General features: G+C 45.2%; 1 protein-coding gene across 1 annotated transcript in view; it reads right to left on the bottom strand.

Moving 5' to 3' along the window:
* Positions 1-15,060, bottom strand: part of ATRN (attractin) — a 154,970-nt gene that overhangs the window by 66,586 nt on the left and 73,324 nt on the right. The window contains exons 17-24 of the mRNA XM_058024020.1: positions 13,881-14,066; positions 11,998-12,231; positions 10,812-10,949; positions 4,782-4,875; positions 3,395-3,447; positions 1,715-1,809; positions 737-815; positions 182-339 (exon numbers count right to left, since the gene is read on the bottom strand). Coding sequence (XP_057880003.1) covers positions 182-339; positions 737-815; positions 1,715-1,809; positions 3,395-3,447; positions 4,782-4,875; positions 10,812-10,949; positions 11,998-12,231; positions 13,881-14,066 — 1,037 coding nt within the window. The remainder of the gene's footprint in view (positions 1-181; positions 340-736; positions 816-1,714; positions 1,810-3,394; positions 3,448-4,781; positions 4,876-10,811; positions 10,950-11,997; positions 12,232-13,880; positions 14,067-15,060) is intronic.

Genomic DNA, 15,060 nt, shown 5'->3' with positions numbered 1-15,060 from the left:
GCATGATCAGAAGACTCCTCACACCCTCTTCCTCTTACCCAGGAACATCAGACTCTGTCTGCTCTGGGATTACACCAGCCTGGCTCAGCTTGGATTCCTCCACACACAGCAAACTGCCACAGTTTTGATAGAAATAGAAAAAGCACCTTTAAACAATTTGACATATGTTAGCACCTCCTACCTGTATTTTTATGGGCCAGGTGAAATTGCTGACGTAAACAAAGAAGGTGATGTTCGGGTTGTTGCGGAAATCAAATTTCTCATTGGAGAAACTGTCCTTGTACTCTTTTATATTAGTTCTGGAAACAACTGGAATTTCCTCCCCAGCCTGTGTGCCAGCTGTTGTAAGGAGTAGCAAGAAAAGGTATTTCAAGGTGTACTTAAGAAAACAAACAAAAGGGCAAACCATCCTAAATTCCAATTTTAAAAAATTAACTATTCATTCAAAACCAACTATGTCAAGCTGCATTGCATTATCAAAACCACTGTGTGCCAATATGTTGCATTGTAAAAAATCAAATTTGCACTTTCAATGTTTACAAAACAACACTATAAAAGTTGAAAACATAGGTTTTTTTAAACATTTTACTCCCCCCCTCAGGCTAACAATTTAAAAACACTATGCAAAAAGTACATGGGTTAAAAATCCCCCAGAGTTTTCCCACTTAAATCTGCCTTTTTCAGAAACTGCTAAATGAAAGAAGCTCCTGAGTTACTCAGATCATCCTCAATTTACCTGCAAAACTTGTGGACCAAGTAATGTTGAGGTTGAAGTTTTTAGATGCATTGATGAACATGTCCAGGTCTCTGTTTTGCTAAAGGAAGAAACAAAAAAGAAACCCCATTTTCAGAATAAGCAGTTTTACTGTACTGTTTCCTAGGAAATCATTGCTAAAAAAATTATCTTGAAATTTGTAACATAAAGAAAATACATCATGCTAAAAACTACATAATGTATTTTCTGGAAGAAGTATTCTCCTCCTCAAGGAGGAAAAATATACATAACAAAGGAGTCATGTGTACAGAATACCAATGGAAGAACTGAAACACAAGATGTGGGATGAAAACAAGCAAAACATCTCTGCTCTGGAGCCAGGCCAAGGGAGATGGGATTGCTCAGCCTGCAGAAGAGAAGTGCCTGAGGAGTGCCTGCAGGGGCTCCAGGAGAGCTGCAGAGGGACTGGGGACAAGGGACAGAGGGACAGGAGCCAGGGAATGGCTCCCACTGCCAGAGGGCAGGGATGGATGGGAGATTGGGAATTGTTCCCTGGCAGGGTGGGCAGGGGCTGGGCTGGAATTCCCAGATTTGCTGGGGCTGCCCCTGGATCCCTGGCAGTGCCCAAGGCCACTGGGGCTGGGAGCAGCCTGGGACAGTGGAAGGTGTCCCTGCCATGGCAGGGGGGTTTGGAGCAGGATGAGCTTTCAGGTCCCTTCCTACCCAAACTGCTCTGTGATTTAAAAAAAACTGGAATGGCTCATAGGTTGTTCCAACAACTGGTAAGAATCAGCTGTGGCTCTTTATGAAATCTCCCTGTGATGATTTGGGACTGCACAGCCAAGCCAAGGTCAAAAAGCTCTGGGTGCTTCATGGAGCAGGACATACCTTCCATATCACAGGAGTACACCCAAAGACCCACAGAACTGTAACAACTCATTGCCTCCAGGGCCAAGAGAAGACAAAGGACAAAGTTAAAAGGGAAAATAGAAAATGTACCTCTTCTGGTGTTGCTACAAAGTTGATTGCTGTGTAGTAGCGATCATCCTCCTGGGAAAGGCTGAAGGTGAACTGATAGTCAATGAGCAGAGTATCTGTAAGGAATGCAGGGAGACAGTTATCCCATCTCCTGGAATAAAGTAACTTCTGTAAAGCAAGGCATGTCACTGAAGGGTTTCTTGGACAACCAGAACACAACTCTATCATGACACTGCTACAAATTACTTCAACCTACATATGATCCCACATAAGGAACAAAAAACTCCAGGAGCTGAGCCTAGCTAGAGAGGGAAGAGAGCTGGCTTATACTTGCCAAGCAACAGCCTCCAGCCTTGATCTAAATCAATATTCCTACCTATACACTGTAAAAAACATGCCAAAAGATTTACTTTTCCAGCCTGCAATACCTCTGTGATCAAAGGGAATAGCAGAAAAGTTCAGTAGCTGTGTAATTCCCACTTGGAAGGGGCAGTGGTCCCCCCATTCCAGGTTTCTGTACATCAGCAGATTTTCCTGGAGAGGTTCTACAGAGCAGCTGGTTGGTCATGAACCCAGCTGCCATCCTGCTCTGGGACACACCCCACCCAGGCATGCCAGGAGCAGCCTCTGGTCTGTCTGTCTGTCCTTCCCTGCTCCTGTCTGCCCAGGCTGGTGTGAGCCACAGCCACCTGTGAGGTGCACTCACCCACCTCAGTACCTTTCCACTCCTGCACACTGCTGTGACTTGTGCACATTCCTGAAACCATGCAGAGATATTCCCAGCAACAATAACCAGGAACTGACACACCAGGTGCTGTTTTCCTCTCTCTGCCTCCCAGTGACCCCTCATTGACTGACACAAGTCAGACAAGCTGCTGGTGTCCATCAGACACAGCACAGAGAAACAGTCAGGGAATGAAACCAAGCAAGAGTGGATCTGGGCAGCACAAGGTTCTTCCTGTAAGAGCTGCAAAGCTTTGCCTTTCTCCACTTTTCATGCCTGCCATTTCAGCAAGGAATTTGGTCATTTTTACACAGAGATGCCATGAGGAGCCAGCAGTGCCCTTGTTTGGCCACACAAGCAGGATTCAAATAAGCCAAAACCAGGCAGTTGATAATTTCTGTGCTGGACAAAACCACTACTGGAGACTTTAATTTAAGATTCCATCTCTCCACGCCTGCCAGGCTGCTGATTGCTAATATTTGCAAATAGAAGCTGGAAAGTTTCCATTAGGTAATCTGAATCTTGGCAAAGGATCTTCTGGAACTGCATGGGAATCCAACTGCTCATTTCAGAGGAAACGTGGCAATTTTGAAATCCATTCTAACCTGGACCAGAATTTAAAATAAACAGTATTTTGCATTTCTAAAAATTCTAAGGACACTCCTTGTTTTTTACCTGTTAGGAATATAGTTTAGAGTGCTCTCCAAAAGACCAGATTTCATCTCAGTCACATGAAAAACATTCAAAACATTGTTCAAAAGATCTAATCATCACATGGACTTATCAAGAAAAGTATTTTCATTCTCTTTAAACAACGTATTTGAGAAAAGTGAAGGTTTTTACAGCTATTTTTTAGTCCTTTCCTTAATCCCCCATACTTTAAACATATGCTGAGGCAACTGAAACAAGTTGTAAATAAGTTATTTTAAACTTCAAGCACATTTTTTATCTCCAAACAAAATCCCAAGGGTACTCACAGTAACACGTTCCTTTAAGTGGATTTCCTTGATATCTGTTTTCAACTTCACACCTAAAAAGAATATACATTTTTTAATAAATGGAATTTTTTTTGCAGTTCTATTTATTCCCAGCCACTAAATACCAGAAAACACAACCTGTGCTGAGAGCAGTACACAATTAAAGATGAATGTCTGAGCTAGACTGGGCTGATGAAGAAATTTCATGTTCGGTCCAAGTCCAACTCATATGCAGTAAAAATGCAATATAAAATTCTGGATATTAACGTTTGCATCCACCTGGAAGGTATTTATTAGCTCTCCACAATGCATGGAACTGGATTAGCTTAGTCATTTATGGCTATTCCAGGTTCTATCCTATAAATGTTTACTCATGTGAGCAATGCTTTAAAAATAAACCTGGCAATGAAATTATTTGGAATTAAATTATTTCCCCTAACATTACACTAAAAGCATTTCTGTTATGTTACAGAAAAACCTCCAGCAAATTTGTTGCTCTAAAACTGCTCCATTAAACTGCTTGAATGTCAAAGGCTCATTTCCGATATATTTACACTCACACTGAACAGCACCAGAGAGCACGGACGGTGAAATGAGCACGGACGGTGAAATGCGCCGGGTAAAAAGAAGATATTGAAGGATAAAGCAAAGCAGAGAGAGCCCAGAGGAGGCCCCAGAGCTGCTGCAGGGCTGGAGCCCCTCTGCTCTGGAGCCAGGCTGGCAGGGCTGGGAATGTTCCCCTGGAGAAGGGAAGGCTCCAGGCAGAGCTCAGAGCCCCTGGCAGGGCCTGCAGGGGCTCCAGGAGAGCTGCAGAGGGACTGGGGACAAGGCCTGCAGGGACAGGAGCCAGGGAATGGCTCCCACTGGGAAAGGGCAGATTGGGCTGGGATCTTGGCAAGGAATTCCTGCCTGGGAGGGTGGGCAGGGGCTGGGCTGGAATTCCCAGATTTGCTGTGGCTGCCCCTGGATCCCTGGAAGTGCCCAAGGCCAGGTTGGACACTGGGGCTTGGATGCCCCTGGGACAGTGGGAGTTTTCTGCCATGGCAGGGGGTGGAACGGGATGAGCCCAGAGTCTCTTCCAACCCAAACCATTCTTGATTCTATGTATAGTTTGGGGCGTGAGGATTTTTTCAGCCATCCCTTCTGCATGATATTCCCAGTTGAAATGTTTTTAAAATTGGAATTCTTCAGGAAATCATCCTGTTCATGATATTCCCCAGGGGACCCACGGCTGGCTGCACCCTCAGTGCAGTCAGTCAACTGTCAGGAGGAAGAAATGAGCAGAGACATCATAAACACAACCATTAAAAAATGGGGGGGAGGAGGGGTGTCTAAGGTGGTACGTGCACAATTTTTTACTGCAAATAAGAAAGGGAAATGAACTCACAGCTGACACTCATCTCCTTTGATTCCCTTGGTTGTGCAGAAACATTTCCCTGTGTTTGTGTTGCAGACGGACGCGTGGCCATTGCACTTGCAAGCTGTTGAGCAGAGGGGGAGAAGATGCAACGTTGAATGAAGAAGAGAAGCAAATTCAATAGCAATTAAGTCCTTTAGTTGTCAAACTGAGATACATCAACAATTAACATGCAGATGAAAACCCATTTGGTGTCCTTTGCTTTCTTTGTGCTACAGAAGGCAGATGAAAATAGAACCGTGCGTCAAAACAGAGCAAGCACAGGCTACCCAGGACTGGTGGTTTGTATGAAATTATCATCAGACTCAGCTTTTTAGCCTCAAAAATTCATTTAACTTCCTCTCCTATTGTTAGACAGTAGGGCTGATATCATAACTAGGAAGGAAAAGACAATATTTGAAATAATTTTGGGCTTGTTAACACATTTCAGCCAAACTAAAAACTCTTGAGAGAAGAATTGGGAAAATAAAACAAAGCCCATGGGACTTCAGGGGCTTTTTCCAGAAATAAATAAACAGACCTTGGGAAAAATAATATTTCATCAGTCCTACTGAGGAAACAATGTCATCATCAACAGCATTAGCAGAAAACATCTGGTGCTAAGATGGTGATGATGTCCATGCTGGGACTAGTTCCCCAATATATTTTAGGATAACTTTGTGCAGAATGTCATTGAGTTGTGGTTGAAGCAAACCTGCACAGCCCTGAACAACTTCAGGTTTGGGGCATGCCCAAAACAGACCACCTCATTCACCTGAGTCTGCTCAAGATCCAACCCAAGGTAGAATGGTGAGGACATACAGGAGATTTTCTTCATAAAAATCCTTCTGATTTAAGCTAAATGCTGATATTGACACACTTTGAGACCTTTATTTACAAAGATGTAGAGAAGAAACAAAACCAAACCAACAAGTAAGAACAAAGCCCACACAGCCAGTTGACTTTGACATCTTGTTCACTCTCACTGCAAGAATGGATTTAACAACTTCTGGCATGTAGGTGCCATTTAGGAGTCACTCTGCCAATGCAGGTGCATCCATCTGGAGCTGTGTGCAGCAGAGTGTACAATATAAGGGAAAAACTACACAAAGCAAAGATCCCTTGTTTATGGTCCTTGAGCTTGCTGGGAACAAGATGCTTTAAAGGCCAGAGCCTCCTTGTTAAGAAGACATATTCCTCCTCATTAAGCAGCCATGCCAATCAATGTACCAGCAGATTCTTAGACATCAAGTCCCCATCCTGAATATCTCTGCCAGCTTTGGACCTTATTTTAGGAATCCTTTTGATATCTTCTTTCTGTTGGCACACAATGGAAGCTATACTGTATCAGGGACACTTAATTGTGCTTCTCAGATGTGGATGAGTGGTTTCCTAGCAGCAACACAGAGCAAAATAGGAAGAAGCAAAAAGGCCTATTGTTGGAACAAGGAGACTGAATGAAAATTCAACCAAGTAATTGTATTCTGTGAAGGAAACACTCTTTTCATTAGTGCCACTTAAAAAAAAATAAGTCTTAGTACTATTGAGAATGTCTTGTACTTCTTTCCTTATGCTTTGCACAAGGGAAGCAAAGTGACGTTGGATCAATATTCAATATGAACATGTTGTAGTGTGTTGTTACATACATGAAATTTCTCTTGATTTTTTAACCTCGGGTTGTTTAAAGGCAGATTGCAGCATCTTGAGCAATATCATTAATTTTTCTTTCCTCTCTGCTCTTCAGCATATCAAGAAGACTGAACACTCAAATATCTCTATTTAAAACAACAGAATCTATTCATTTATCCACTTTCCTACAAGCATGTAACTGGAGATCATTCACTAAATAACTGGAATATGCACAGAGACATCTTCTCATGGCTTTTCAGAGACCTTTAAATTTTGGAAACAAACTATTGATAGAATGTTCTAGACAAGCCTGCTGGAGTTTACAAATGACAATTTCCCACTGTAGCCAGAGGATAGAGCAGAAGCCCACAAGCACTGGAAATGGCTTTTTGACTGTGAATCCTGGTAACAGCCTGATGATGAACCATGTTCTACCTGCTGGTGTTCCTCCTACCTTCTCCACAAAGCAGGGCTCCCAGGCTCACTCAGAGATGGTCATGGGGGTCCTCACTGCTCTGTGTTTGTGATGGGCCAGCTTCCCAATGGCAACACCACCAGCCACCTGCCAACACTCCACGCACGTGCTTCAGCTGCCCTGCAGGGCCCCCCAAGCCCTGGCAGAGGGAAGCAGGCAGGTCCATGGCAGCAGCAGCTCATGGGCCACCAGCGAAGGCTGTGTGGATGTGTTCAGAAGTGCTGCCACAGCTGCAATCTGATTTCAGGCATAATAGTGCCTTCCCTTCAATTGCAAATAACTTCCTTATCTCCCACCAGCATATTTTCATGGGAAACTTTAACCAGAAAATTCAGAAAAATCCTGAATGCAGAGAAAGCACCTTGTAGCTATTTTTACATTTGATGTGCTGCATTTCCTGCCCTTCTTGATTAATACTTCTCTACTTGGACACTTCCTAAAAGCAACCTCTGAGGAGTGATTTACCTGCCATTTAGTTATTATCTGCCTAGCTCTGCCAACACCAGGGCGTATGATGTGATGCAGACAATTTTTTCAGGGAAATAACTGCAGTTTGACAAAATATTTTCACCACAAGTAATATAATCTTGTGTTGGGCCTTTTTACAGAGATATGCAGGACTGAAAGCATTGAAATAAAAGAGGGCAGGGTTAGACAGGATATAGGCAAGGAATTGCTCCCTGGGAGGGTGGGCAGGGGCTGGCACAGGTGCCCAGAGCAGCTGCAGCTGCCCCTGGATCCCTGGCAGTGCCCAGGGCCAGATTGGACACTGGGGCTGGGAGCACCTGGGACTGTGGGAGGTGTCCCTGCCATGGCAGGGGGTGGCACAGGATGGTCTATTAGAACCCTTCAATCCCAAACCATTCCATGATCCCAGGACTCACACTAGGCAGTGAGTGTGCAAGCACACAGATGTTTGTGTGTGTGTCAGGCTGGAGTGTACAACAATAGTCTGCAGCATGGCTGTGCCTGTGGGCTCTAAAAACAGAGCAGCACTAAGTATTGCTCACAAATGCACAGAGTGAAATCAGCACACTATTAATGGGAAAGGATGGAAGGACCACAGCTAACAGAAGGGAGAAAACAGGAGCTAGCTCTGCTACCTATCAGCCAATCCTTATCTGAAGAATTCCCCTCTGGAAAGGTTTTCACCAAGCAAAAATGACTAATAGGCAGAAGTCAGCCTGGCTGCATCAGATAGGGTGATTTGCTCTTGCTTTCCCTTTCCCAATCCACTTCAGTCTTTCTGCCCAGGTTCCTGCTTCCCTCATTCTTTCCCCTTCCCAGTAAACAGTGTTAAATCACAGCAAATTAAAAACCTGGGTCCAAAGCACTTGAGAGCAAAGCACTTCTGACAGGAGCTACTGGTTCCATCAGATAAGGAACAAACACTGTTCCACAATCTCTCTACACATTTTCTAATTGCTTCTTCAGGCATCTGGATGATTGCAGTCTGTCATTCATTATCTCAACAACAAACTATTTTGGGACAATCCTCATGCACAAGAGTCCAAAGGAACTTACTCTCCATTTCCACATACACGGAAAAGCGACACCTATCAACAGGCACGTCGTGATGCAGTGATTAAAACTGAAAGCTCAGGGTAGAATTCTGTATTTTCTCAGTCAATTCAGCCTCAATTTATTCATTACTTTCAAGTAAACTTTAGAGCATTTCAAAGTATATTCACCTGAAATGAGCTTACGAGTATCAGCAGTATTTTATCTGGCAGATAAGGTTGTGAAATCAAGTGTCAGGGATGCACCTTCTCCTCTGAGGCCCTGTGCTGTGTGTTGGAATTCCATATCCCTTTGTTCTAAGGAGGGCAGCTGTATCCCTGTGAGTTTTTCACCCCCTTCTTTGAATCTCTCCATTGGGAAGTTCCTCATAGCCCCAACCATCACCACCTCCCTCTTCTTGAGGAAACAGGACTCCATGCTGCAGCTACTGACCCTCATGTTCATACAAAAGGTCAGCACTACTCCCAATAAACATCCTAAATTAATATCCAACTATTTTCTACTGGATTGTGCCACATTTGGAAGAAGCAATAAAAAGTCTTCAATGCCCACTCATTAATCACACCCAGTTCATTCTTCCAGGCTGGCCACAAACCACCCACACTCATTTCACAGAAGTACTGACACTGCCCTGAGCAATGTAATTTTTATTCTACCTTTTCCATCCCTGTATCTAATTGTCTCATTCCATCTCACTATACTCCACTAACATAATCCACTGGGTCAGTGCTGTTTAACATCTCTGCTGGTGACAGGGGCACTGGGACTGAGGAACCCACAGCAAGTGTGCTGGTGACAACAAACTGGTAAGGTCAGCATGCAGGAGGGGAGGGGGACATCCAGACAGACCTAGATGGTCCCCAACAGTACCTGGATAGCACAGTGGGGGCCTGGACAGACCAGAGACATGGGACTGTGTGAACCTCATGAAGTTACACAAGGCCAAGGGCAAGGTCCTGCACGGGGCTGGAGCAAGGCAGAGCACAAGCACAGGATGGGTGGGGATGGGCTGGAGAGCAGCCCTGGGGAGAAGGACCTGGGAGTGCTGCTGGGTGAGAGCTGGACATGACCCAGCCCAGAGCCCCCCCCGTGCCTGGGCTGATGGCAAAGGCAAGGTGGGAATTGTGTCCCTGTGCCCCTCCCTCAGGTGAGAGCCCACCTGCAGAGCTGCCCCAGCCCTGGGGCCAACAGCAGGAGGACGTGGAGCTGCTGCAGAGAGCCCAGAGGAGGCCCCGGAGCTGCTGCAGGGCTGGAGCCCCTCTGCTCTGGAGCCAGGCTGGCAGGGCTGGGAATGTTCCCCTGGAGAAGGGAAGGCTCCAGGCAGAGCTCAGAGCCCCTGGCAGGGCCTGCAGGGGCTCCAGGAGAGCTGCAGAGGGACTGGGGACAAGGGACAGAGGGACAGGACACAGAGAATGGCTCCCACTGCCAGAGAGCAGGGCTGGATGGGATCTTGGGAATTGGGAATTGTTCCCTGGGATGGAGGTGAGGCCCTGGCACAGGTGCCCAGAGCAGCTGCGGCTGCCCCTGGATCCCTGGCAGTGCCCAAGGCCAGACTGGACACTGGGGCTGGGAGCAGCCTGGGACAGTAGGAGGTGTCCCTGCCATGGCAGGGAATTGGAATGAGTTTTATGGTCCCTTCCAACCCAAACCATTTGATGATTCTTTGATTAAATCTCTTAGGAGCAAGAAGCACCTTCCCTCACTTCTGCACCTCTCACACCTGGTCTCTTGTTTACAGTTGGTCTCCCCATGCCAGAGCACTGAAAAATTCACAGCAGTTCAAAACTATACCACATGGTTGCAGGTCAAAACTCCAAGTCTTCCATGTATATTTGTCAATATTAAATGCATTGCTCTTTCAAGGAAGACTTTTTCCCTGTTTGTTAACAGGATCTTGCACAGCTGAAAACGGTTCTTTGTGCCAAAGAGTCCCAAAGCACTTTACAAACTGAAATGCAATTTTAACAGGGCTCTCCTAATCCTCAACTGAAATCCAGCCAAGTCTTCAGTGAAACATTGCAAGCCTTTATGAAGCAGACAATTTTAACTATAAACACAGAACACATTAACCAAAAGGAATAGAAGGTGAAACTTAGATAAGCAGAAATTTGTTCAAGACATTTGGATCAACACTGTTTCTTTTAAATACAGGATCATCAAACACTAAAATACAGACATTTTTCATTGTGGTCATTCCAAGTTTAGAAAGGAGGCCATAAAATCATCTTTACATGCATGCAGTGAAAGCTATTCCACTCAGCAGTCTGGGTGTCTTTGATTTGAAGAAACAAGAATTGAGCCTCACCCACAGGAAAGAAAGCATTAATTATCAGGATGTAATTTGTGTTAGGCCAGCAGAGGACTGAGCAGAGCGGGAGCCTCGGGGCTGCACTTACGCTGGCAGGTGCCCCCGTTGGTGGGGTCCCCGTAGTAGCCCGAGATGCAGGTCTCACAGTGCCTGCCCGTGGTCAGGTTCTCACACTTCTCACAGACGCTCTCGTTCACACACCGGCTGTGCCCGTTACACTGGCACGCTGTGGGAAAAGCAAACAGGAAAAGCCCCTCTGAGTGCAGGGGCTCAAACACAGCCCTCAGAGACCCTCGGGAGGCTGTGCTGGGCAGGGGACAAACGAAACCATTTCATGCACCTTCCCCAGAGCTTCTCGTCTCTTGCTAGCAATACACGGGCCCAAAGACTGGTGTACATCAAAAAATGGAATTTAGAGCAACACACTGAAAACTGAACTGCAAAACACTACATGCACATTGTACTGGAAGCTGCTGGTGGGAGGGATTTACAAGGAACGGAGAGGGGAGTGTGTTACATGGCTTTGCAAGGGTTTTTCAGGGTGAGAGAGACGAGAATCTTGGCTTCATGATCAGAAGGCTGGATTTATTAATTTATGATATATAATACATTAAGACTATACTATAAGGAAATAGAGAGAAAAGTTCAGAAGCTTGCTAAGCTAAGAACAGAATACGAATCAATAACAATAGTTTTATGTCCAAGCAGAAAACAAGGACAATTCTCCTGTGAGTGGTCAGCAAATTCAAACACTCACAGAAGACCAATCACAGCTGCACCTGTTGCATTCCACAGCAGCAGAGAACCATTGTTTACATTCTCTTCCTGGGGCCTCAGCTTCCCAGAAGAGGAAAAATCCCAAAGAAAGGATTTTTATGAAAAAATGTCGGTGACAGAAGTGTTGGTTTTGTGTCAAAAACATTAGTTAAAAATCATACTAAGCATTATTAACACTTAAAATGACCTTCAAAGGAAGATGTGCCTTCCTTTCAAACAGACTTAAAATAAATAAACAAACAAAAGTTAAAATCTCGTAAAGATCTGTAGGGAAAGGAAAAATTTCTCCCAAGTAATAAATGTCTTCATGCAGCAAACCTGCGCAGTTCAGCTGCTTCACAGCCCCTTCCATCTCCAAGTGTGTAATTCCTACTTATATTCCATGCTCTTCTCCCCCCTCCATTAACAGGACGGAACACAAGACACCACCATAGTGTTGAAAATTCTCTCCCCTTGCACTCAGTGGAAACGTAGGACAGTGAAACGCTGCTCTTTACCTGGACACTGGATGAAGGACCAGTTGTAGCTGGTCTCTGCAGGGCACATGCTGACGTTGAGCACAGGCTCCAGGCTGTGTTTCCCTGGCGTGGAGGGGGTGGGCATCCTGACAGGCCCCCGGTAGGAGCCCTCGATGCACTTGCCCTTGCCGGTGTTGCTGGGATCCGTGCACCACCCGCAGCCCGGCTGCTCCAGGCACTGAGCACAAGTGCAGTACCCTGAGCAGTTTTCAGCTACAAAAAAACAAACCACGATACAAAATTGTGGGAAAAAAGCACAATCTCAAACACAGGCAACAAAAAATGCAGAATGTATTCTATAACTGTATTTTTATCTCACCAAAATATTTATCTCATCAAATCTAGAAATATTTATTCTGATATGCACAGCAACATGTTCATTCATATCAGCATATTTATTCCAGAATCTAAGATGACTATTAACAAAGGTTCCAATAGTCAATGAGTTACAAAACAGCACAACACACACACAGGTTTTTCGAACCATTACACACCACCCTCTAACACTAGAGGTTAATGTTCGCTCTACAAAACATCTCTGATTTATTTAAAATAGATAGGATGATCAAATGAGCCATCTGGAGGCAAAGGCTAAAAACCAGCCAGTTTAGTCACTTGGAGCCTCTTCCTACCACATTTCAGTATCACATGCTATTATTTCAAGTATTTAGCTGAGGCAAAAAGCATAGAATACAAATAGGAAAATAAAATTCCACCCTTTAGCCCCTCCTTTCTCTAATGGGATTGGATTTTAGGGGTGACGAACTCTTAACATACTAAAGCTTTTTATATTTCTTTCCCTAGACCATCTTGAAAAATATTTTCTGGATTCTTGGTGTTGCAAGATAAGCAGACTTTCTATTTTGATGTTTAAATAGACAATATTTGCCTTCAAAAAGAAAAAAAAGTTTGTTTTCCATTATTTTAGCTTACTCATCTCCTGCCTGATGCTTCCTCCAACTTTTGACCCCTGGCAATATGGGAAGTTCATACTTTCATGTTCCTTAAATTAATTTTCTTCATCTCTTATTTTGCAACATTTTGAGCTACTTGTGATGCCCCTGCTCACACCCAGCTCCTAAAGAATTCAACATAAATAAAATAATTTCTACATCTTCACTTTTTTAAAACTTAAAATTTTGTTTTAAGTTTTTAGGCCCTTTTACTCCACTTTGAAAGGAAAACACACTATTCGAAAGTCCCATGAAGATTTTGCAGTTTGCTCTCATCTACCTAAAAGGGGCAAAAAAGTAAATAATTTCTTTAAAATGAGGTAGGAATTCCTACTACAGTCTGTAAGTAGACAATACTTCAGAATAAAACACTTGTGTAAACCCTGATTTGGATTTGAAAATCAGGCAATTGCAGAATGTTTCGGGTTGGAAAGAGGCGGTGTTGTTCCACGCCCTGCCATGGGCAGGAGCCTCTGGCTGGAGCAGGGTGCTCCAAGGCCCATCCAGCCTGGCCTCATCCCCACCATCCTGGGAATGTCCAGCACACCCCTCAGGGCTCTCCGTGGGCAGGAGCCTCTGGCTGGAGCAGGGTGCTCCAAGGCCCATCCAGCCTGGCCTCATCCCCATCATCCCAGTGATGTCCAGCACACCCCACAGGGCTCTCCATGGGCAGGAGCCTCTGGCTGGAGCAGGGTGCTCCAAGGCCCATCCAGCCTGGCCTCATCCCCATCATCCCAGCGATGTCCAGCACACCCCACAGGGCTCTCCATGGGCAGGAGCCTCTGGCTGGAGCAGGTGCTCCAAGGCCCACCCAGCCTGGCCTCGTTCCCTCCATCCTGAGAATGTCCAGCACACCCCTCAGGGCTCTCCACGGCCTGTCCCCCACCCCAGCCCAGCACCATGACTCACGGGGACAGCTGCTCATGGTGTACCACTCCATGCACTGCCCGTAGGGGAAGGAGGCCACGTAGGCGTTGGAGTCCACGCACTGCTGCATGTTGCTGCACCACATGCACTCGGAGCTGCCGCTGGTGCACTCGGCGCAGGCGGCGCGCAGCGCGCACGGCGTGCGGCACTGCTTGGCGCTGTGGTTGGCTGTGGGGAGGACAGGATTAGAGCTCTGCCAGGAACAACCGTGCCCTGCTCCTGCTGGGAATGGACCTAGGGACCATCCCATCCCATCCCAGCCCAGCCCTGCCATGGCAGGGATACCTCCCTCTGCCCCACCAGGGTGCTCCCAGCCCAGTGTCCAGCCTGGCCGGGGCATTGCCAGGGATCCAGGGGCAGCCACAGCTGCCCTGGGCATGGAGCAGTGGTCTCTTTTTCTCTGCAGTTCTGCTGATGCATTCCCTAGTTACCCTCCCCAGCAAAGTGCAGGGCAGAGCCCTGTTTTACATGAGCTCACAGGCACATGCTTTAAGTGATTAGATCAGTTCCAGACATCAAACAAGCACTGAACTAACTCAACAGTTTGTACTCTGAGCCAATGCTTTAAGTTTTGCTTCAAGTGACTGTTCTCAGACCATAAAAGCCAGCACAAAGCTTAAACCCAAGTGCTGCAAGTGAAAACATACAGAATTTGAGATCAGGTTCCACATTCAGGATTCGCATCCTGCTCTTCCACAAAGAATGATTTCAACTGCTGCAGTGTACTTAATATTTTTTTTAATCAACCAACTTCCCTAACACTTAAAGAGGTATTAATTGGTATTCAGAAATGATCAGCTACAATGGAGAATTAACAGACCAAGCCATCTGAAAAGATATGCAGTTTCAATAAAGCTGGAAGACTTTTCCCAAAAGCAAATAGATTGTTTTTTTCAAAGTTCTCATATCTCCAAAGTGTCTTAGCCAATTAATTTCAAACTTTGATAAAATCCTCCTCTGGCTACATAGCAGGGGAGGAGAAAAAGGGGAATTCAATCAGAAAGTTACTATTAATTTTTTATTTCTTTGAAACAGGAGAATGCTGCATACCATAATTACCCTAAATGTCACATGTAGGTATGCAATTAAGAAAAAAAAAATTAAAATAATGTACTTCAAATATTTTACAGTTAACAGCGTAAATAGTGAGCTATTTTTAAAA

The sequence above is a fragment of the Melospiza georgiana genome, chromosome 5, assembly GCF_028018845.1.
Source record: "Melospiza georgiana isolate bMelGeo1 chromosome 5, bMelGeo1.pri, whole genome shotgun sequence".
NCBI classification, from domain to species: Eukaryota; Metazoa; Chordata; class Aves; order Passeriformes; family Passerellidae; genus Melospiza; species Melospiza georgiana.
Note: the sequence above shows the minus strand (reverse complement) of the source record. Positions and strands in the feature narration are given on the sequence as shown.